This window comes from Chrysochloris asiatica, unplaced genomic scaffold, assembly GCF_000296735.1.
Source record: "Chrysochloris asiatica unplaced genomic scaffold, ChrAsi1.0 scaffold00026, whole genome shotgun sequence".
Lineage (NCBI taxonomy): Eukaryota > Metazoa > Chordata > Mammalia > Afrosoricida > Chrysochloridae > Chrysochloris > Chrysochloris asiatica.
The window spans coordinates 1,150,659-1,173,850 of NW_006408544.1; the positions used below are offsets into that span (position 1 = coordinate 1,150,659).

The window sequence follows — 23,192 nt, forward strand, 5'->3', positions numbered from 1 at the left end:
TGTATGAGTCTAGAGTCCTCAGCCGCTCTATCTCTCCATGTCATCACCTCTGCCTCCATCTCTGGTGTCACTGCTTCTCTGGTTAGGGTCCCTAGTTCCGCTCATGGTCTTCCTTCCTGATGGTCCTAGGGTCTTCTGATCCTGGTATGTAAGATTAACTATTCCCCCTTTTTTGTTACACATATTCTACCTTTACAATTCTGACAATCACAATTAGTTATAATAACAATTACTACTGAATCAAAAGAATCCTATCACCATCTCCTTTCACCAGACCCATCTAGACAAGATGAAAACTATTCAGTGGGAATTCTACTTTTCCCTGCTTTCTCTGAAACTAAACTTCCTCTTGAAAACTTGTAAACCAGTCACTTTGTGCCTTTATAGCCATCCCCATTTTAGGTAGCCAATGTCTAAGTTTCCTGTCCCTATCAATCCTGTGTACTGAGGGGATGAGTTTGATTCTTGATGTGAAGACTCCTTTCCTCTTGGTTGATATTTTCAGTAGCTACAACCATAGGCAAAGGTTAAGTTCATCAAATTGTAGCAATTTATACTTGCTTCCTGTATCAGACTTCTTTATCTTCCTCTAGTTGAGTTCTGATCATCAGGCTATTGAAGCTATGTCGAATGGGTACTATCTGTAAGTTTAGGCATTCTTGTGCACCTCCCCCAACTTCATATCAGCTGAATGCTTCACTTTCAGCTGTAGCCCCCAGTGGCTAGGTCAGTGTCCATGGGCTCAGGAGTTCCCAAGTCTGTCCAATCTGTCCATACTTCAGACCAACCAGCACTTCCTCTTCTTTCTCTCATCTCAAGGTTGATAGGAGTCTATTGAACATGGTCAGGCTCAGCCCATATCTTCATTACTGCCCTTCCCCTACTTCCACTCACAAGTACAACTCGGTCACCAGCAAGCTTATAAGCCTGCTCATGTGTTCCCTTTGAGTTTCAGTCTTGGAAAGAGGTTTGTCCTGAAGGGCCTTGATGACTTGCCTTGATGGCTCCCAGGAGAACAGCTTGCTTGTTTTTGTAATAGACAAACTTTACTACCAAATTTGATGTGTGTGAACTTGAGGTAAACATTTTTCCCTCTCAAAGAAAAATAATATTATCTACCACATTAAGTTGTTTTGAGAATTAAATGAGGTCATAAAAATGCATAACTCAGTGCATGGCACACAGAAAGCATTCAAACAAGAAGACCACTTAGTTATGACTATTTTTACCATAGCAGCAGCAGCAGAAGCAACTTCTGATCTCCATTGATCCCTCTGGTGATGAGCTGCCTGTCTGAGGCAAGATTGACCTCATCGTGTGCTGATCCCACTATGGTGCCCATCCTTCCATCTCAGAATGTCCTAAATGAGCCGTCCCTACTGTCCTTGACTTCCTTACCCCCGACAACTGCACTGGGCCGGCAGACCCGACTCTGTCCTTGAGGATTCTGGCAATGCTGCGGTTAGGACAGCACTGAGGGTGGGGGAGCATGGAGTGGCCCTCACAGTCCAAGGGCAGAGGAGTTTAAATTTGCTGTGTCTGCCAATATATGCCCACCATTCTGCTCCACTCCCCCAATTAGCTCCAACTAGTCTCCTCCCTCTGGCCCTTTTCTATCGGCTCAACCCCTTGGATGAACATACTGTTCCATCTGCTTGTAAGGTCATAACTTCCTGTCAGGTGAACTCCTACTCAAGCTTTAAGGCCCAACACAAATAATCCCCACTGCATCTCCAGATAACATCTTTCAGTTCCCATAAAACCAAGTACATCCTCCTACCATGACTCTGGTTGGGGTAGAATTACTTAGGTGTGTGATTATGTTCCACTAGACTTACCCCATTAAGACTATGCTCCGAGCACAATGCATGCTCAGTGTGTGTGCTATTGTGAGCAGGGGTCCCCAGTACACAGGAGTAAAGACAGACTTTGGACCCCATCTTTCAATTCCATGAAAGTTAGTCCAAAGGTATAGCTACTAGGGTCCCAGTTCATACATGCATGAGGTTATTCCAAACAAGGCTTATTTAACATGTCTTTGTGGTCAGTGAATGACTGCAAACAAGTCCTCTCTGTGATCTATTTGTCTTAGTCTCAATAGGGTGCCTTCAAACACAAAAAGGTCCAATCAGAACAGTGGCTTCTGAGAGGATCTGCTGAGCCAGTTAAATTCAAGGCAGACAGGTCAGTTCAGAAGGTTATGGTAACTATTATTTTGAGATCCCAAAGAAGGATACAAGATAATGACGGGCTTGTTAGGAAGAATTTTCAAGAAAATTGAAAACTGCTCTGGTGAGAAAAAGGCCAGGAAAGTTGTGCCGAAGAATTTTTCCCATCACAATGCACCTGCTCGTTCTTTGAGGGTAGCAAGAGCTGTCCTACAAGAATTTCATTGGGAAACAAAACTTCCCACCCAACTACAGCCCTCATTTTGTCCCTTCAGACTAGTTTTTATTCTACAAACTCAAAGAACATTTAAAAGGATTTCCTCCATGCTGCCCAAACTACTGTTTTGATGTGGGGAAGGGTTGTTGTTAGGTGACGTTGAGTCAGTCCTGACTTATAGTGACCTGATGCATAACAGAACAAAACACTGCCTGGTCCTGCACCATCCTCACAATTGTTGCCACACCTGAACCCATTGCTGCTGCCACTGTGCCAGTCCATCTCATTGTGGGTCTTCCTGGTTTTTCCTGAACCTCCACTTTACCAAGCATGATGTCCTTCCTTCTCCAGGGACTGGTCCCTCTTGATAATATGTCTGAAGAATGAGAGATGAAGGCTCACCATCCTGGCTTCTAAGAAGCATTCTGGCTGTAGTACTTCTTACAATACAGATTTGTTTGTTCTCCTGGTAGTCCATGGTACCGTCAATATTTATCTCTAACACCACAACTCAAATGCAAAAATTCTTCTACCGTCTTCCTTATTCATTGTCCAACTTTCACATTCACATGGCTTGGGTAAGGCACACTTTAGTCCTCAAACTGATATAGTCACTCTTGAACACTTTAAAGAGATCTTGTGTGGCAGATCTGCCTAATGCAATACGTTGTTTGGTTTCTTGACTGCTGCTTGCATGCATGTGTGTTGATTGTGGATCCAAGCAAAATGAAGTCTTTGACAACTTCCATCTTTTAGATTTATAATAATGTTATTTATTGGTCCAGTTGTGAGGATGTTTGTTTTCTTTACATTGAAGTGCAATCCACATTGAAAGCTGGCCTTTCATCTTTGTCAGTAAATATTGTAAGCCTTCTTCTTTTGGGGAAAGGCTAAAGAGATGGAAAAAATGCCTTCAGAAGGTTACAGACATAGATGGAGGCTATATTGAGAAACAGTAGCTTCACATTTTGATATTTTTGTTTAAAAAAGTTTTCTATGATTTTGTAGCAAAACTTTACCCTTGTACAAACATGCTTCTGGGCAGTTGCCAGGACAGGGAGTGAAGAAGGGGCAGAAATATTTGAGTGTGGAGAGTCAGCGGTGAAGAAGGAATCTAATGGAGCAGAGATTGACAAGAAAGAACCCCAAAGGGGTCTGGCCTTCAGGAGGGGAAGGAAACACTTGGGCCACTTGCCCTCTCAGGTTATGCTCAGAGTTAGGCTGAACTTCCCCCACACTTTCCTAGTGTTTGTGTATGTATGTGCACTCACAACCATGCATCTTGATGGCAATAAGTGTAGCCATCCAGCCACAAGTTGGCTCCTACTGACTGAGTGCAGTGGGAGTGAGCAGCCAGGGAAGGTGAAGGACAGGAATGGGGTTGTGAGGGGCTAGGGATAGGAAACATATGTTAGGAATTTATGGATGGGATTTAAGTTCAAGGAGAGGAAGAGATAGAATTGATTGCAGCTAGGGATGAATGACGGTTGAAGCTAGGCTCCAAATTGGGATGTGGGTTAGTTTCGGGCTAGAATGGAGGTGATTTTGAATTGGAGTAAGGGTTAAAGTTAGGTTTGGAATTGGGGATACAGTCAGGATTGGGTTGATGCAGGGACTAGAGTTAATATAGAGATCGGTTTCTTGGTAGTTGTATTGATTGGAGTTGAGTTTGCAGTTGAAGTTGCAAGTGTGGATGGGGTTAGGTATATGATTGGGGCTAGGACTGGAATCAAGTGTGAAACTGAGGCAGAGTTGGTATTTGGCTTCCTTTTTTTATATATAACTTTTTGTTATGAATTGGGTGAAGGTTTACAGAGAAGATCATCAATTTTTCACTCAACACTTCATACACATTTTGTTTCATGTCATTGATTGCAGTCCCCACAATGGAATATCACTTACCCCATTTCCTTGCTGTTTTTCTTGTTTTCTTTCCTCCTTCCTTCTTGACCCTGCTGAGCTTTTTCTTTGGGTAAATGCTGCCCTTTTGATCTCAGATGGTTGATTATTGTAGAATGTGGGGACCTTACTAGTGTTATTGTTTCCCTTATAAATTTATCTATTGTGTGGGGGTAGAAAGAGATGGAAACAATCTAAATGCCCATCGATGGAACAAAATGGAATACTGTAAAGAGTTAAAGAATAACAGTGAATCTATGAAACACCTCAAACATGATGATCCTGGAGGATATTAATGCTGAGTGAAATTACTGGATTGCAAAAGGACCACTATTGTATACCACTACTATAGTTTGTCATTGCCTGCATAGTAAACCATGTGGTTGTCACATTCAAAATGGCCAATACCAGTCCATGTCAGCCTAAGATATCGATGTTTATGCGTTCCATTTCATTTTTGACAATTTTCAATTTCCTAGATTCATACTTCGTACATTCCATGTTCCAATTATTAATATATGTTTATAGCTGTTTCTCTTCATTTTGAATTGTGCCCCATCAACAAATGAAGGTCCTGCGGGCTTTACTCCATTTGCATCATCACGGTCAACTCTACTTTGAGGAGGCAGCTCTTCCCCAGTTGCATTTTGAGTGTCTTCCAACCTGAGGGGCTCATTTTCCGGCATTATATCTTACAGTGTTTCTCTGCTATTCATAAGGTTTTCAGTGACTAAATATTTGGAAGTAGTTCATCACTCCTTCTTCCTAGTCTTCGTCTGGAAGCTCATCTGAAACCTGTCCACCATGGGTGACCCTGCTGATATTTAAAATACTGGTGGCATAGCTTCCAAGAATCACAGCAACTCACAAGCCACCACAGTACGACAATCTGATAGACGAGTGGTGTCTTATCAACCGAGAAAAGATTGTTGTCAAGGACTTCATTCATCTTGGACCAACTATCAACACTCATGGAAACAGCAGTCAAGAAATCAAATGACGTATTGCATTAGGCAATTCTGCTATAGAAGATTTTTTTAAAGTGTTGAAGAGCAAAGATGTCAGCTTGAGGACTAAGGGGCACCTGACTCAAGCCATGTTATTTTTCAATAACCTCATAGGCCTGAGAAAGCTGGACAGTGAATAAGGAAGACTGTAGAAGAATTGATGCATTTGAGTTATGGTGTTGGAGGAGAATATTGAACGTGCCATGAGCTGCCAAAAGAACCAACAGATCTGTATTGGAAGAAGTGCAGCCAGAGTGCTCCTTGGAAGCCAGGATGGCCAAACTTTGTCTCTCATACTTCGGACATATTGTCAGGAGGGACCATTCGCTAAAGGATATCATGTTTGGTAAGGTGGAGGGTCAGAGAAAAAGAGGAAGACCCCCAGCGAGATGGATTGGCAAAGTGGCAGCATCAGTGGGCTCAAATGTCACAACAATTGTGAGGCTGGCCCAGGACTGGGCAGTGTTTCATTCTGCTATGCATAGGGTCGTAATGAGTCAGTACTGACTCAATGGCACGTAACAACAACAACACTATAGTTTGGGAGTCCTGGTGTGGCACTGTGGGATAAAGCACTGGGCCACAATGCCAGTTTGAGCCAAAAGGTCAGTGGCTCAAACTCACCAGCTGCTCCTTGGAAACCCTAAACAGGGTCGCTAGGAGTCAGAACCAAATGAATGGCACTTAACAACTATGGTTTACTTTAAAGATGGGGCCTGGGTGCTGTCACTGTGGACTAAAGCAAACTTTTTTCCTGGCTCACTTTGGTTTTTCAAATCCATTCTCTCCTAAGGTCCAGCAGGGTAGAGGTCTTTGACTCCTGAAATTTATCTTCCTACCATAGTCCCCTCAGACCCTGGTGTGGTGCTCCAGGATAATGCGCTGGACTGCAAGGTCAGTTTGAACTGCAAGATCAGCAGTTCAAATCCACCAGTTGCTCCTAGGAAACCCCTACATAGGGTCACTATGGGTCAGAACTGATTCAATGATACAGAATAAAAATTTAAATAACCACAGCCTCCTGACCTGGGCTTACCTGGTACAAGGTAGGCGTGAGCAAGTTGTGGGATGCCACTGTTGCCCGTTGTGGGAAAGAGGAACTGGTTCCTAGACCTCAGCTCTTTGGGCCAACCCCACCCAACCCCACCTCTTCCCTGGGAAATAGGAACCAGCCCGTCTTCCCTTGGCCTCCACTCTCTATGCCCAGCCTGAACCTTCTCCAGGACTCACGGGTCTCAGGGATTTGATTGACGATGCTGGAAGGTAGATCTTGCAGAATCCTAAACTTCCTAGTCCCCAGGCACACACCCTGAGTCCTGAGATGGTAGTCCCAAGTACCCCTACCCCCTCATCATTCCTGTATGGGTAAGTGGTGTGTCTGAGGTGGCTTGGGTTGCCACATTTCCAGGACCACCTTTTCTATCAAACTCTTGCTCCTCCACAGTGACCCTACCTATACTACCTGCCTTCCCATCTCCCTACAACCTTCAGAAGAAAGCCCAGACTCCTTTGCCCTTTAATTCAAGGCCCTTTAATATCAAGTCCCTGATGAGCTCACTTCAACCAAGATTCCAAATGGTTCTCCAGGAGCAGATTAGGAAGTAGGGGGTCCAAACCTAGTGTGCTGGTACACAGAAGAGCTCAGTCTCTGGAGCCACATAACCCTAGGTTAGAATCCTAAATCCCTCATTTAATAGCTGTATGTTTTAATCAGTTAACCTTTCTAAGCCTCAGTTTCAGCATCTGAAAAATGGAGACAGTAATAGCTATATTGCAAACCTCAGATTTTCTAGAAAAATTTGCTAAATTCCCCCCTCTCCCAGCAAGCCAGGGTAATGACCCTCCCTTTCCTCTACGTGCTCCACCAGCCTCCTCTGCTTTTCCTATCATGACACCAAGCTCCGATCCATCAGCCTATGAACTCCTGAGAGCAGGGACTGGTACCTCAGTAACCACACAAGTTCTGGCACTTAGTGGGATCAGGGTGGTTGTCATATTTTTAACAACTGTAATAATAGCAGTTAACATTTTTCCAACATTCACTCCGTGCCAGACATTGAGCTAAGGGCTTTACAGGCATGGGAACCAGACCAACCCCTTGAACCCCAGACACCCTTTGCCCTGCTGCCAGAAAGTGTTGATAGTCTGCTCTGTGGTTGGTGCAGCCCTCTGGTCTCTGGGAGGCCCCGATGCTATTATTTTGGGCTGAGGTGGCTTAACTTTGGGTTTTATGACCATGTTACAGTTCTAGTACGCACATTAAAGTTGGGTCCACCAAGATTTTAGCCTTCCCAAGCTTAAGGACTAAGGTGTGCCTGACCCAAACCATGGTATTTTCAATCACTTCAAATGCACGTAAAAGATGGACAGTGAATAAAGAAGACCATAAAAGAATTGATGCAGTTGAGTTTCAATATTGGAGGAGAATATTGAAAGTGCCATGAGCTGCCAAAAGAACCAATAGATCTGTGTTGGAAGAAGTGCAGCCAGAGTGCTCCTTGGAGGCCAGGATGGCCAAACTTCTTCTCTCATACGTTGAACATATTGTCAGGAGGGACCAGTCGCTGGAGAAGGATATCATGTTTGCTAAGGTGGAGGGTCAGAGAAAAAGAAGACCCCCAGCGAGATGGATTGGCCAAGTGGCAGCACAAATGGGCTCAAGCGTGGCAACAATTGTGAAGTTGGCCCAGGACCGGGTAGTGTTTTGTTCTGTTGTACATAGGGTCGCTATGAGTCAGTACCGACTTGATGGCACCTAACAACAACAACAACAACAAAGCCTGGCTCTGCTTCCCTGTACACATGGAGACCTCAGCTGGCCTTAGTAGGAGAAGCTTGGAACTGGGCCAAGAGGGGAGCCTGGAGACTCCAGACCTGAGCTGTGTAACTTGGTTGGGGCGTGGTCCACATTTCACAGCCTCCCCATTCTGCTTGTACATGTGTCTTAAAGGGTGGCGGCAATCTCTGGTTCCTTTGAGAATCCAGAACTGCCTGAGAAGGCATTGCAGTGTGTGTGAGCTTCCTAACAACCTTGAGAATATGCTTACGTAACTATTGTCCCATTTTACAGCTGGGTAAACTGAGGCTCCAAGAGGTTAAGAAACTATTGCTTGATCAAGATTACACATAGGGCTGTCCTGCACATTACACAGAGGCAGAAGGAAGAGTAAGTGTGGACACAAGCACGGGACTACCTCAGCCAAGGATGCCCAGTGTGCCATGTCACTACCAGTTAGACTTGCAACAGCTGTGGTCACACATCAGTAAATTCCAGAACGAGGATACACAGGCAATTCCCTTAAACACAAAAGGAAGGCGGAAGCTTCTCTACTATTCCCACCTGCTGTGTCTTCCTGAAAGGTGTGGCGAAGTAGGCCCAGTTCACAGAAGAGGAAGCTGAGGCTCTCAGAAGAGAATGGCCAAAGTCGCATAGCAAATGGATGGCTGAATGTGAAGACCCTTGACGTGAGTGAGCCCATGTTCTGGCTTGGGCGGAGGGCTCCCTCTACCCTGAGGTCCAGGGGAAGGCTGTTTCTTTCCCTTGAGGCTGGAAGAGCATCTGGGCATGGCTGCTTGTTTTCTCAGTAGTGCCATCTCACATCCCTCTGACCTGGGCAAGATGAGACGGTGGGGGAGTCCCATTCACCATCTGCTACCCACCTGAGGCAGCAGCTGCCTCTTGCTCCTCCACACCGTCTGCTGCGCCTGCCTGAAGTAAGGACACAGCTGAAGCTTTGACCACATGGCCGAGAGAGGAGAGTGAGGTGTGGTGGCCTCCTAGGAACCCACAGATTCATGGAGGCTAAGACATGAACACAGACATGCAGGCTCCATGGAATCACTGAGAGCCATTGCAAGGACAGACCAGGGGCTCTTGGCCCCTGTGGGGCAAGGGCAGGGGATGCTTGATATTTGAGCTGAGCCTGGTCTGGTGGGGGAAGATTTGGGCCCATGGGGATGGAGAGAAAGGGCACTGAACATAGGGCAAAGGCAGGGCAGCGGAAGCATGGAGGGCCAAGGAGGAGGTGGACTGGACTGAAGCAGTGTCTGGAGGGGTGTGGCGAGCAGCCCGGAGAAGCTAGCTTTGAAAACCAGGCTGAAGAGTTTGACCTTGAACTTGGTCACAGTGGGGCTAGATCCATGACAGGTTTCAGAACAGCAGGAGAGGATAAGAGCTGGGATTTGAAAGCCCACCATGGCAGCTTGTACAGAGAACAGACTGTCCAGATATGGCTGCTGCACTAGTGCAGGGAGAGCAAGAGGTGGACTTGAAGGAGAGTGTGTTAGGAGACTCAACTGGTCTTGACAACTTGGCACTGAAGACATGTAGGAAAGAGGGTGATGAGGGAAGGCGGAGAGGAAGGACGTGGGGGAATCACCCCTTGGGACCTGTTATGTGCCAGACCCATGAGGGCTGCTGTCCATCTGACTTCTCACTGATGGTCACAGCACTCTGTCATCAGGCATTTCACTCCCATTTTACAGATGGGAGAACTGAGACACAGAGAGGTCAAGATCTTGCCCAGATGGAATTCTAGACCCTTCTGACTGCAGAGTCTATGTTCTTCCCATTGCCTCTGGGGCCTGCAGGGATATACCCAGCTGGAGTGACAATGCTAAGAGGAGTGACAGGGCTAAGAAGCCTCAATGGAATGAGAAGAGAATGTCTATCAGATCCACAAGGCCTACCTAACTATACAGGGTCACTGAGTTGGAACTGACTGGACAACATTCACCACCAACAAACACCTGGGAACTCTCAGGACCTGGAGCCTTAGGGGAAGGAGGAGTGGCTAGTAAGCCTCCGGAGGAGCACACAGGGAGCAGTCTTGCCCTCCTGGTAGAATGCTTTCTGCCCCATCTGCAGCACATGAGCACACATAAAGGCACATCACAACCACACAGGCTACAGTCACATATCCTGTCACTGACACACAGCCAGAGTCATACACAAAGTTACATAAGCACACAAGGCCAGATGGTCACACCATGGTGACACAACCACCTGCGTTCCCTGACTTGAGTTGTCCAGGCCCAGGGATTATGATGACACAGATTTACACACACAGGGTCACACAGACATATGCACTCCCACATACTCACATGGAACCAGAAGACTTTTCCCAGGGAGGCTGCTGCTTACGTCACTCAGGCAAGGGAAGGGTGGGAAGTATCCTCAGATGTCTTTGTTGCCATTGTCTGAGACAGGAAGTTGCCTGACCTTTTGGGGGCTGTGGCTGGAGAGGGGTGTCATCCACCCACAGTGACATCAGTTCAGGCCCCGCTCTGGGGTGGAGTAGGTGGGATAGGGTGTGGTGGCTGGCCCCGAGGGAGGTCAAGGTAATGGGGAGGGCTGTAAAGAGCAATATACAAATGGAGGGGGGAGGAGAAAGGCAGATCTGGGATCTTCTCCCAGCCTCTCTCCCTAGCTGTGCCCTTGGACCAGTCCCTTCCCTTCTCCAAGTGGTAATGTCCAGCAGTAAAAGGGAGATAACAGCACTAAGCTCACAGGGCACTTGGGATTACTAACTCCGATAATGGCCATCAAGTACCTGACTAAGGGCTTGGCATACAGTAAGCACCTGGCAAATGATGGCAATAATCACATTCCCGACAGCCATAGGGGCTGAGGAGTGGAGATGTCAAGAGCTGCGCAGGCTCAGGGGCAGGGCTGGGGAGGGCACAAAGGAGTCCAGTGGCAGAGTGTTCAGCTGGCCCTGCCCCAGCCTTCTCCACACCTGCCTGAATTATGCCATTCCTCAGTCTCAACATCAGTGCTAGGTGTGGATGGTAGGGCAACCATCTCCTATCCTTGGAGTAGGGTAGCCATGTCAGGAGGAGGGCTGGGATGAGATAGCAGGCTCAGTGGTACCTCTGAAGCGGATACCCCTTGTTTGTTGCTGAGAACAGTTGGCTTTTTCCATCAAGCTGTTGTGGAAGAGGTAGATCTCAGATTGTGAGAGCTGGCTACGAGCATCCCTGTTTCTTTGGGAGCATCCATCTTCAGGGTCTGCAAAGAACAGACACATCCTCAAGGGTAACAGAGCACAGCTGGCAGCCCTTCGCCCTCTGGTGGCCACAGATGTTCACTGCAGCTTCACTGTGACGTGGATTTGGCTTTGTTCGAAAGCCCTGTGTTATTAGTACACATGGACTCAACAGCAACCGTATGCATACGCACAACAGAACAAAATACTGCCCAGTCCTGCGTCAATCTCACAATCGTTGCTTGAACCCATTGCTGCTGCCACTGTGCCAATCCATCGTGTTGAAGGTCTTCCTCTTTTTCACTGTCCCCCTACTTTATCAAACATGTTGTTCTCCAGGGACTGATCTCTCCTGATAATGTGAGAGGCAAAATCTGTCCATCCTGGCTGTACTACTTCCAACACAGATATGTTTGTTCTTATAGCAATCCATGGAACTTTCAATATTATTCTCCAACACCATAACTCAAATGCATCAATTCTTCTACAATCCTTATTCATTGTCCAACTTTTACATGCATATGAGAATACTGAAAATACCATGGTTTGGCAGAGATGGGGACATGGAGAGAGGGAGCAGCTGAGGACTCTAAATTCATGGAAAGAGAGGGACTGAGAGCTAGTGGCCAGGAGGCAGGCTTGCAGAATGTGCCCTTCGGTAAATTATTATAACTTACATTATGTTTTAAAAATTATGTTTTTAAAAAAAGAGCTAAAGTGAATAGAGAGAAATACTGTTAACTGAAGGTACATGGTGGGGATTATAATCATTGTAATGAAACAAGGTATATGATTTGTTGAATATAAAACTGATGATTTGCCCTGTAAACTTTCACTTAATTCACAATAAAAACATTAAAAAAAAAAAAAACACAAAAAACATGGTTTGGGTCAGTTGGACCTTAGTCCTCAAAATATCATCTTTGCTCTTGGGCTCTGCTTTGTAGTCCATGGAATAAAACCAACCAGAATTTTTGCATCCACTCTGACTCATGACGACCCCAGGTGTGCTCCAAAGGATTTTCAGAGACACTTTTGAGGAGCAGATCACCAACTCTTTCTTCTGAGGTGCCTTTGGGTGTACTTAACCTCTAAGACGTTTGTTAGCAACCAAGTGTGTGTTAAGCATTTGCACCACCTCAGGACTTCAGTCCACAACAGCGCTGAGGAATTGAGAGAGAGCAGAGCACAATGGTTAAGGATGCAGGCACTGGAGCTGGAAGCTATGATTTGAAAACACAGCTTTACAGCGGCTACTATTATTATAACCGCCACCAGAGCCGGATGACCCTTTCGAGGAAGTGACTTAATTTCTCAGGAGCTCAAATTCATTTGCAAAATGTGATTGATAGTAGTATCTACCACACAGAGTTGTTGTGAAGTGGAAATAATAAATAATAGTAAACAACGTGTACGTGGTAGTTGTCCCATTCTGTACCTCTGGGGTCAGCGCTGCTTGGGGGCAGTCCTTGGGAGCTGGAGACAGCTCTGACCGGAGTTTGAATACTGGATCTGGTGCAGCCTCTAGTGTACATGTTAACTATCACATAGGAACACAAAGGGAGGACACAGGGAGGCAAGTTCAAAATTACTCTTGGGTTGAGGATTAACATGCCTAATGTCTCAATAAGCTCAACATGGCCAGTGTTCTTCAGATTCTCGAGTGGAGTCTGAGCACTGGATGAAGTAGCTGGCTCGTGTCCACGAACAATGTCAGAAGCACATGCCTCTTTACCCCTGGACTCATAGTCGATGGTGAGAATGTACACACAGCTAATAAAAACAGGGACCAGGTATGGTCTCACATCTATCTTCCATCTTACTCCCACTCTGCACGCATGCTCATCAAAGGTGGATACTCCACCAGGACATTTAAAATTTCTATTCTTTCTATATTTTGCTCAAGTGTATAAAATTGAATTCGTGTGATTTGTTTGAATGCATTCATATTGTAATTCTGTTGTACCTCACCTCTCTGAAGCTGTTTTTTTCTGTGAAACAGAGCAATAACAGTCCTACATCATCAGATTATTGTGTACATTTACTAAGACAATGTGTGTAAAAATTTCAAAAATTGCTGCTATGCAAATGACATTTTCCACCTCCTTCCCTCTAACTTGCCCTAACTAGCTGTGTGGGTTGCAATGCTCTCAACAACAAAATGTGGGCGCTGTATTAGATGATTTCTAAGACTTCTTCTGTCCTGAAGCTTTGAGCGTAGTTCTGTGATACAGACATTTCAGTGCAGGCAACCGTCCAAGAATGCTGTGGCTTACAAGGTTTTTCCAGAACTTCTTTCCAGGACTGGTGAGGATCACTTCCACACAGAGCACTGTAGCTAGGTAAAGCTTTGAGAATTAAACATGCACCTTACCTTAAAGATCTTGTTACCTCTTCCATTTGAGCAGCACTAAGGGACACTACAACGGCTCTTGAACAAGCACAAGGCATCTACTTTCACTCCACCCCCACCACTGTCCTTCAGAGCCACTGCTGATGACCCAAACCTACCTGTGATGGGAGTCAACTTCCACCCCCACCTCCTGAAGGACACATGTACTGGATGGGTGGCCACTGGCCTTTGCCAGCTCCTTCCTGTTAGAAGGCAGTAGGGTAAAATGAAACAGGCTTTGGAGTTCAAGCCTAGATGGAGTTATCCCAGATCCTTGACTAGTTAAGAGAACTTCAGTAATCTAACCTGTTTTGCCATGTGAAACACCGAGATACATAGAAGCAGTCAGAGACCTTGGGCAGGATCAAAGCATTGGTGGAAAGATTTCCTTTCTGGGCTGTGACAGCCCTGAGGTTCAAATTCATTTCTACCAGAGAAGTTGACTAAGCATCTGTGAGCCTGCGTCCACAGCCACCAAACAAGGGCTATCAGCATTTGGAGTGGACTATTACTAGCTGTGCGTGGACTATTACTAGCAACCCAACATTGATCTCTCTCCTCAACTCCCAGCCCCACGCTACTCTAGCTTCCATGTCTGGCTCAAAGAAGTGTTTTGAATAGGAACACCTCCTGTCTGCCTGCTCAGGACCTGCAGAAAACTCAAATAGCCTGCATCTAACCCCAAGACTTCTTAAAGCACTGCCCAGCACTTGCCTGACCAGGGTTCCTCTTTCAGTGGTCTCCCTGAGATGGTTCTTGGGCCGCCATTTACTATTTGTCTTGGGCAAGTCTGCACCCATTGAAGGTAGAAATTGAGTCTGTTTTTTTTGGTCTCTGGATCTCTCGTGGGAGGGCCTGACAGTGCTCAGCCAAAGTTAAGAAATACTCTATTTCACCTTTTTAAAAATAGCTTTCTACAATGGCAGTGCCAGGACAACGCTGGAGTAAGACAAGTGGCAGGATGGGGGTGGGTCCCTTGGGAAGTAAGAGATAAGCTTATGAAAGATCATGGGACTTGGGAGTCGATGATCTAGACTGAATTCTCAGCTCTGCCACTTGCCAGCTCCAAAATCTGGACAAATCACTAATGTCTATGTTGGTTCTGTGTCTATAAAACGTGGACTATTTACTCACCACAGCACTTGGCACATAAAGAAAACTACTTCATAGATTGATGGTAAGCACTGTCACGTCAGGTCTGACTCAGTGACCCTGCATAAGATTTCCAAGGAGTGGTTGGTGCTTAAGTACTAATAATGTTACTAACATAAAAAAGTAGTATTAGCCTTTTATTAGTAGTATCAACTAGAATAATATACAAGTGTTAATATCATCCTAGGTAACAATACTTCTATCTAAGATAATAATAATAGACTAATACTAGACTTTTTTATGTGCCAGGTACCATTCTATTTGAGGCTCCGAGAAATTAAATAGCTTCCCCAAGTTCACAGAGCTAGTAAGGTACTCAAAAAAGGACAGCAATTACTGTCATGAGCCAGAAATGACGGGACACAATCTCACAGATTCCAGGGACTAGCACCAGTCTTGCTTCCTCAATTGCAACAAATGACACAAAGCAGTCAGTGTTGTAAATAGAGTTAACATAATATATTTATTTTAAGTGCCATTCATGCATATCAGTTCTGGCAGCAACAATCCTAATGACACTTAGAATAGCTCTTTACAGCACTAAACAATTACAAAGAAAGGGTGCCGTTCATCATAGAGGCAAAATATGAAATCGTGCAATAGCAAAACTGTAGAAACATTAAAACACTGACTGTCCAACAGCAGTACGGAGAGCAGGTTGTGTTTGCACAAAAAGCCAATGCATTTTCATCACATATATACAATATAGATATGTACACATCACCCTCTGAATGAACAATATCAAAATACTCTATTCCATTTGAAATAATCCCGGATTAACTCCCTCCCACTTCAAAGGACATCTGAGACAAGTATTTACAAAAACACACATGAATACATTTACATTTCAAAAACTACCACAAATGCCAGTTGGATTATTCTCCTGGACAGAGTGCCCCATTTGATTGCATGCATTTATTATTCGTTTCCCCAGAAGTTTTCAGTCAATTTAAGTCCAAGACAAAACTTGCTCTGCATTAACCACCACCTACTGAACTAGCCACTAGAGGGACTCCGTGGACCTCACCAGGCAGTCCGTCCAGTCTAGCTTGAGTTCCACTGACAAGGCCTGTCCTGGGCTGCCAGGCCCCCGGAATCACAGGACAGTGGGATGGGTCTGGGTGGATGGACGGCTCTAGAGCTACTGTCAGTAAGGCTAAATTCTCATAAAAATATTCATCACTGAAAATCAGTTTATGATTCACAAATAGGAAATTTATTTCACACAATTGGTAAAATCTTCACCAGTGGATTCAATCCAAATCACTCAGTATAAGAGACTGCATTCCAATACCCATACTGTTTAAAGTGCATGTTGCAACCAAAACAATTTAAACCCGCTATATTGGTGTCTAGAAAACAGTGACTTGAGCAAACTATTGAAAATCCCTTCCTTTTCCTCAAATGTTTACTCTGCAGGCTGCTAGCTCATCTTGCCTCTGATCCTTTCAAGAGGGGCCTGTTGTCTGCATTTCTAAAATACTCTTAATTTTTGCTGATCTAAGGAGCTGGAACTGAGCTTTTCATAGCAAGCAGAGTCCAAACAATGGAGGAACATAAAGACCCCCTTTCTCTACAACTTTACCAGCCCTTACTGTGGCTGGCTTCCCAGTGATTCATTCAAGGCAACACTCCATTTAAAAAAAAAAAAAAAACAAGCATAAAATATACACACACACGTTCACAAACACACACAAAAACCAAATATGTTTGTTTGGTTCAAGTAAAATTATTCAACCACAGAATCACTAAGGTTAATTAAAGTAATCGGAACATGGCTGATAGAGATCAGAGCTGCAAAATGCAGACAGAAAGTTATTATGCCTTGATCTGACGAAATATTTCCCCAATAGAACGGATTTTTTTTTGGGGGGGGGGGGTGTCTAAAGAACTAATTCAAAATCTAGTCATTTAAAATTTTATTTCTTCTAGCTGTACTGTAAAACCAAGACAGTCAACAAAGTAGCTGTGATATAAATAAAATACAACCAACCAATCAAAAAATAATCCTTAAGAAGCAGGCTGCATTTCAAAGAATGTGACCCAATGTCACACATACACACAGGACAGATATGACAGTAGAAATGGCAGGAAATTACCCATAACTACACGGAAGAGAGAGGCAAGCAAAATCTAAGTGGTCCTGGACTCTCTGTTATTTAAATGGAAAGAGGATGAGAGGGAAAATTTGTTTTATAAACCTTGCCCTGCTGTTCTGCTGCCCAAAGGAACTCTGATTCAAATCCCAGTAAAACCCTCCTCAGCTAATAAGTCTCAATCAGCAGGAATGCTAAAAGAAATACACTCACATGGTAAAAGGAGTAATGATCAAGAAAAATCACACCATCTCTCTGATTGTCTCGTCTGTAAACTCTCATCAAGAAAAATAACTCTGTGCTTTCAGATACTGCAATTCTCTTTAGTGAACCCAACTGGAGCTGAGCATTCATGGACGGTAATAATAAATATGAAAACAACACTTTAAAATAATAAATACATCAGTGAATGCAGAGGCAATGATCTGTTTAAAAAGTAAAACATGCCCAGATTCTAGTTGAGCAAATAAATTTTAGAGACACTACAATGTAGATTTAGGAAAACAGACATTGACAAGGTATGACAAAAACTCTAGATTCCCCCACGCAGGAAAAGAAATTTTGGTCAGTTCTCTCTGCTGCTCAGGAACAGCATGCCCCTGTAGATTATTTGGAGAATATGAAACTCAGTCTGGGTTCCTGACTTACTGAATAGGCTTCACTACCCACATTTCTGAAAGGGATTAAATAAGCGGAACTGGGTTTCAGAAAAATCTGTTTCCTTTCAGTTGCTTGTATCAATGAAATGCATCCTGCAGAAAACAGTCTAACAAGGGATAAAAACTCACAGTAACTTTCTTTTCAAGACATAATAACCCAATTCTTTAAAAAAGAACATTGAAACCTTTCAGTAATTTTTGTAAATATATTTACACACATGGATCTAGAAACTGCTCGCACAAAATAGGCTCTGTCTGAAAAACCAGTCTGGCACTTGTGGTCAACATCAAACTGACACAAATATGCAAAAGCCGTCCAAATCACACAACACTTAGGAGCTACATAGGGCAGCTGGCAGGGAGACAAACATGTAGTATTTGTTTGGGTCAAATAAAAGCAGTAAGTCATCCAGCTAATTTTTTCTGTTTTGATTGTCTTCAAAATAAATTTTGATAACATTGCAACTTTGTTTTCTCGACTGGATTCTCTTAAACCTTTCCCTTCACTGCACAGAAAGGTGACATTGGGGTTTGGAGCCTTGCAGAAACAAGCCCTACACAATTGAATCCCAATCAAAGTCATCCTGGATGTCGTCTGGAGGCAGGGAGCGCCGCATCTGGAAGGCTTGGGAAGGCATCATGTGCTGCTGGTTCATGGCTCCATGGTGGCCTGCGAGAAAGGAGGCCATGTCAGTAGGAATGTGGTAGGCTAAAAAAGGAGCCAACTAAACCCCGACTAGCATGTTCTATGTGCCAGGTACTCAGAACACATTATTTCACTAATCTACCCCTAAATCTTCAACAAGGTAGCTATGATAGAAGCTCCTCATTTACGGTTTAAGAGGATTAGCCAGTTACTCGAAGTCATAGAGCTAGTAGTGAGTGACAGAGACAGGATCTGAACTCAGTTCACGTAATGCTGCCACAATCCACGTTCTTTCCATTACAGTAGGCTGCAGGAAGGAAAGTATAAGAGTACATGTGTGCCCAAGTGCTAATGCAAACCATTTCTTTTACAATCTGTTCTGTTGCAACAAGTGTTTCAGTTCCACAAACAGGAGAATGATGTGAGCATAACATTGAAGTGACACTGGGGCAAACTGAATTTTTCCCACCAAGTTAATTTTTGTGTCACCAAGTAACAGCAGATGAACACTGACACCACGACGGAAGGAAAACCCTGAGGAACAGCGGGTGCACATGCTAGCTGCTCCCTTCATACTGGTCTTCCTGGATCAGTTTTCAGTTTTGCCATGTGCTCAGTTTGTGCTTCCCAATTTGCTGAATTCTGTCTTCATCTCCATAATTTGACAGCCTCCCTTCTAAACAAACTTTCTCTTTTTAAAATCCTGTATTTGTTTAAAGAGTTCATTCTTGTACTAGGAATTAAGCATAGCCTTTTAACTGTGCTGGTATTTTTTCTGATTCTTGTTTTTGCTAGTACTCTGATTACATAGCACTATTACTAATCTTATTATTTTCTTTTCAGCTCTATACTCTTTTAAGACAAATTACAAAATGCTAAGGTTTTCAGCATATCACAGTACCACAGAAATGCCTTTATTTATTTCATTTATTTAACACTTGCAAACGCCTTACTATGTTCCAGGTGCTAATTTAAGCTTTAGCTATAACCCTCATTTGATCCCCTCCTAACAAACCTTGGATTTAAGCACTTTGTAGGGTAAGTACTGGACTGTGAACCACTGGGTCAACAGTTCAAACCCACCAGCCGCTCCTTGGATATCCTATACAACGTTGCTATGAGTTGGAGCCAACTTAACGACACTTAACAACAACAGACAGGGAAGATGAGACTGGAGGCTTAGGCAGCTTGTCCAACATCACACAGCTAAGTGATGACGCACTGGGATTCCAGTCCTGGTCATCTAGCTTCAGAATCTTAACCACCATATCCTGCCGCCTATAACGTACTGGTGAGAGCCCCAGGACAGATAACACGTTATTGCTTCCCTTCTTACTTGGCCCCAACTCTTCCTTTACGACTGCCTGGCACACAGCTCTGCCAGGGTTTTACATCCCCACCCCACCTTATCACCATTACCTTTAGTCTTTTCCTCACTTGGCCTAAGTAAATGGAAGTGTGATATGAGAAGAGCAGTGGACTCTGAATTCAGACATTTTAGCTTAAGTCTGGTCAGTTACAAAACTGAGTGGCCTTGGACACATTATGTCCCTTTCTAAGTCTCCATTTTCTCATCTAGTTTCTCCTTAAGACCTTTCTAGTTAACAGTGTCCTATTCGCCTGCTTAATGTACTCTTTCCTACACTCCAGAATCTAATGGAAAAAAACATTAGTATGTTAGTTAACTCTTAAAGCTTACCTCCTCTATGAGGTACTTCTCTAAAATCTGTAGTTGGGTGAAATCCATTGGAGTGATTGGGATAGTCTATAGGGGCTAATCTAACTAGGTTCTTGCAATTGACTAAAGTCCTGTCAAAATAAAAGAGCCTCAAGGAAATTTAAGACCCTAAAGCAGCACTATGTCTCTGGACCTCTTAGAGAAACAGGACAGTAACTAGAACCATATAGCCTTGGGGAGTTCTGGTATGGCTCTGTGGGTTAACGCACTGACTGCAAAGTTGGTTGGAAGCACAAGGTCGGAAGCTCAAGCTCACCAGTCGCTCCTTGGAAAATCCTACACAGAGTTGCTATGAGTAGGAACTGACTCAACAACCACCTTGGGTTAAAAGGGACTTTAGGTGATACAGTCTAAATACTGACACTTGAATCCCTTCACTAGCACTGGACTAAGGAGACAATGACAGGAAGTTCATTCCCTTCTAGTTGAACACCTCTGAATACACACACACATACACACACACTCTAGATTACATTACCTGTGATCGTCGTTCCTGGAGTGCTGAGTGTCTGTGGGATGTGAGGATAACCAGGGGATGGCATCACTGAAGGAGGAAGATTTTGCCTAGAGTCTATATACAAATTGCCTTAAGCAGAAAGAAGAAAGTATGTTACTATACAGTAAAATCAAGCATTAAAATCTTAATAGAATTGTTATCTAGAACTAAACTAAGTAGGTAATGTGAGGAGAGAAATGGAAGAAAAAAATTACTCTTTAGATGCTAAGACTGTCAAAATGTTGGCCGTTTGAAGAGACCGCCAGGCTGGAGGTTAGTATGCTAGTACTAATTGTAGCTCTCCCACTAAGTCTCTGTAAACTTGTAGGCACATTATATCTGTGTCAGCTGTTGCCATGTGCGCTTCATTACAGTTCAAAGTCATTTCATATCCATTACTTCATCTGAGACACTCAGCAAACCCTTGAGGAGGACAAAACAAGATTATCCCCATTTTACAGCACAGAAGGGTCAAATGAGTTGTCCAAAGATACATCAGTTAGACAGAGAGCTAGTATTGCTAGAATCCAGACCTCTTAATTCACAGGCTCTATGAACCACTTTCTCTGTTGCCCAGATTTTCTCACCCTCAAAGAAGATGTAACCCTGCCCTTGTTATGGTCACCATAAAAGGACTGAAAAGATTTACAAAAGCTATGCCAAGTGAAAGTGATTAAAATTGCAATATTCTGAGTATGGAGATGGGAAACACGGAGCTCATTTAAATGGTATTTCAGAAAGTTCTTTATATATTAAAGAAGTTAGGTGTTAACACCTCTAAAATGTCAATTACATTATGCCATATAGCATAACAGACAGGGAGAGGGAAGCAAACATTATGACACCACCCCACTGACTCCCAAGTAACTAACTCATGAGGAAGAACAACCATAAAAACTGGTCCATGTTACAAAGCACATCTGGAATCTGGGAAAAATTGTTTTCCTAACGTTTATTATTACTTCACACAAATGACACTTGCATCTTAACACTGCTGTCATCAAACTAAAAAAAAAAAAAAGCACAAATAATTTTCTCACAAGGAACTAAAATGGGGAGAAAAATAATCTTTTCAAGGTAATGTGTATTTGGTTGGACCAGACAAGAGGATAGAACCCAGGACCTCTGACCCTTAACCACTGACTCCCAGGATGAGATTCCTTTACGTACATACTCTACAATCAGACTCAAGCTCTTTAATCAATTGTTGCTGTTGCTGCTGTTACGTGCCATCGAGTTGGAACCAACTCATAGCGACCCTATACACAACAGAACAGAACACTGCCCAGTCCTGGACTAACCTCACAACTGTTGCCACATTTGAGGCCACTGATGCTGTCACTTTGCCAATGCATCTTGCTGGGGGTCTTCCTCTTTTTCTCTGACCCTCCACCTTACAAAACATGATATCCTCTCGAATGACTGGTCCCTCTGGACAGTATGTCCACAGTATAAGAGACGAAGTTTGGCCATCCTGACCTCCAAGAAGCACTCTGGCTGCACTTCTTCTAACATGGATCTGTTGGTTCTTTTGGCAGCCCATGGCACTTTCAGTATTCTCCTCCAACATCATAACTCAAATGCATCAATTATTCTGTGGTCTTCCTTATTCACTGTCCAGCTTTCGCATGCATATGAGGTTACTGAAAATACCATGGCTTGGGTCAGGCGCACCTTACTCCTCAAGCTGACATCTTTGCTCTTCAACACATTAAAAAGGTCTTGTGTAGAAGATCTGCCTAATGCAATACGTCGTTTGATTTCTTGGCTGCTGCTTCTGTGAGTGTTGATAGTTGATCCGAGAAGAATGAAGTCCTTGACAACTTCAATCTTTTCTCCGTTGATAAGAATGTTGTTTATTGGTCCAGTGGTGAGGATTTTGGTTTGATGCAATCCACACAGAAGGCTGTGGTCTTTGATCTTCTTCAGTAAGTATTTTAACTCCTCTTCACTTTCAGCAAGCAAAGATGTCATCTACATATTGCAAGTTGTTAATGAGTCTTCCTCCAATTCTGATGTCACTTTTTTCTTCATATAACTCAGCTTCTCGGATTATTTCTTCAGCATACAGGTTGAGTAAGTATAGTGAAAGAATACAACCTTGTTGCACACCTTTCTTAATTTTAAACCATTCAGTGTTCCCATGTTCTGTTTGAACAACTACTTCTTGGTCCAGGTACAGATTCCTCATGAGCACAATTAAGTGTTCTGGAATACTCATACTTCGCAATGTTGTCCATAGCTTGTCATGATACACACAACTGAAAGCCTTTGCATAGTCAATAAAGGACAGGTAAACATCTTTCTGGTATTATCTGCTTTCAGCCAAGATCCATTGGACATCAGCAATGATATCCCTCATTCCACGTCCTCTTCTGAATCCAATTTGAACTTCTGGAAGTTCTCTATCAATGTATGATTATAGACGTTTCTGTATTACCTTTAGTCAAACTTTACTTGCATGGGATATCAAAGAGATTGTCTGGTGATTTCCGCATTCCGCTGGGTCACCTCTCTTTGGAATGGGCACAAATATGGATCTCTTCCAATCAGTTGGCCAGATAGCTGTCTTCCAAACTTCTTGACATAGATGAATGAGTGCGCCTCCAATGCCGCCTCACTACGTGAAAAATTTCAATTTTTATTCCATCAATTCTTGGTGCCTTGTCTTTGCCAATTCCTTCAACGCACCTTGGACTTCTCCCTTTAGTATCATTGGCTCTTGATAATATGCT

The 23,192-nt window shown here is 43.8% G+C and overlaps 1 protein-coding gene across 1 annotated transcript in view; it reads right to left on the bottom strand.

Moving 5' to 3' along the window:
• Positions 1 to 18,131: 18,131 nt before the first annotated feature.
• FOXJ3 (forkhead box J3) overlaps positions 18,132 to 23,192 on the bottom strand; it is a gene marked incomplete at its 5' end in the record, with an annotated part of 143,181 nt that continues 138,120 nt past the window's right edge. Inside the window, 2 exons of the mRNA XM_006839826.1 lie at positions 18,132 to 18,247; positions 20,440 to 20,547. Coding sequence (XP_006839889.1) covers positions 18,132 to 18,247; positions 20,440 to 20,547 — 224 coding nt within the window. The remainder of the gene's footprint in view (positions 18,248 to 20,439; positions 20,548 to 23,192) is intronic.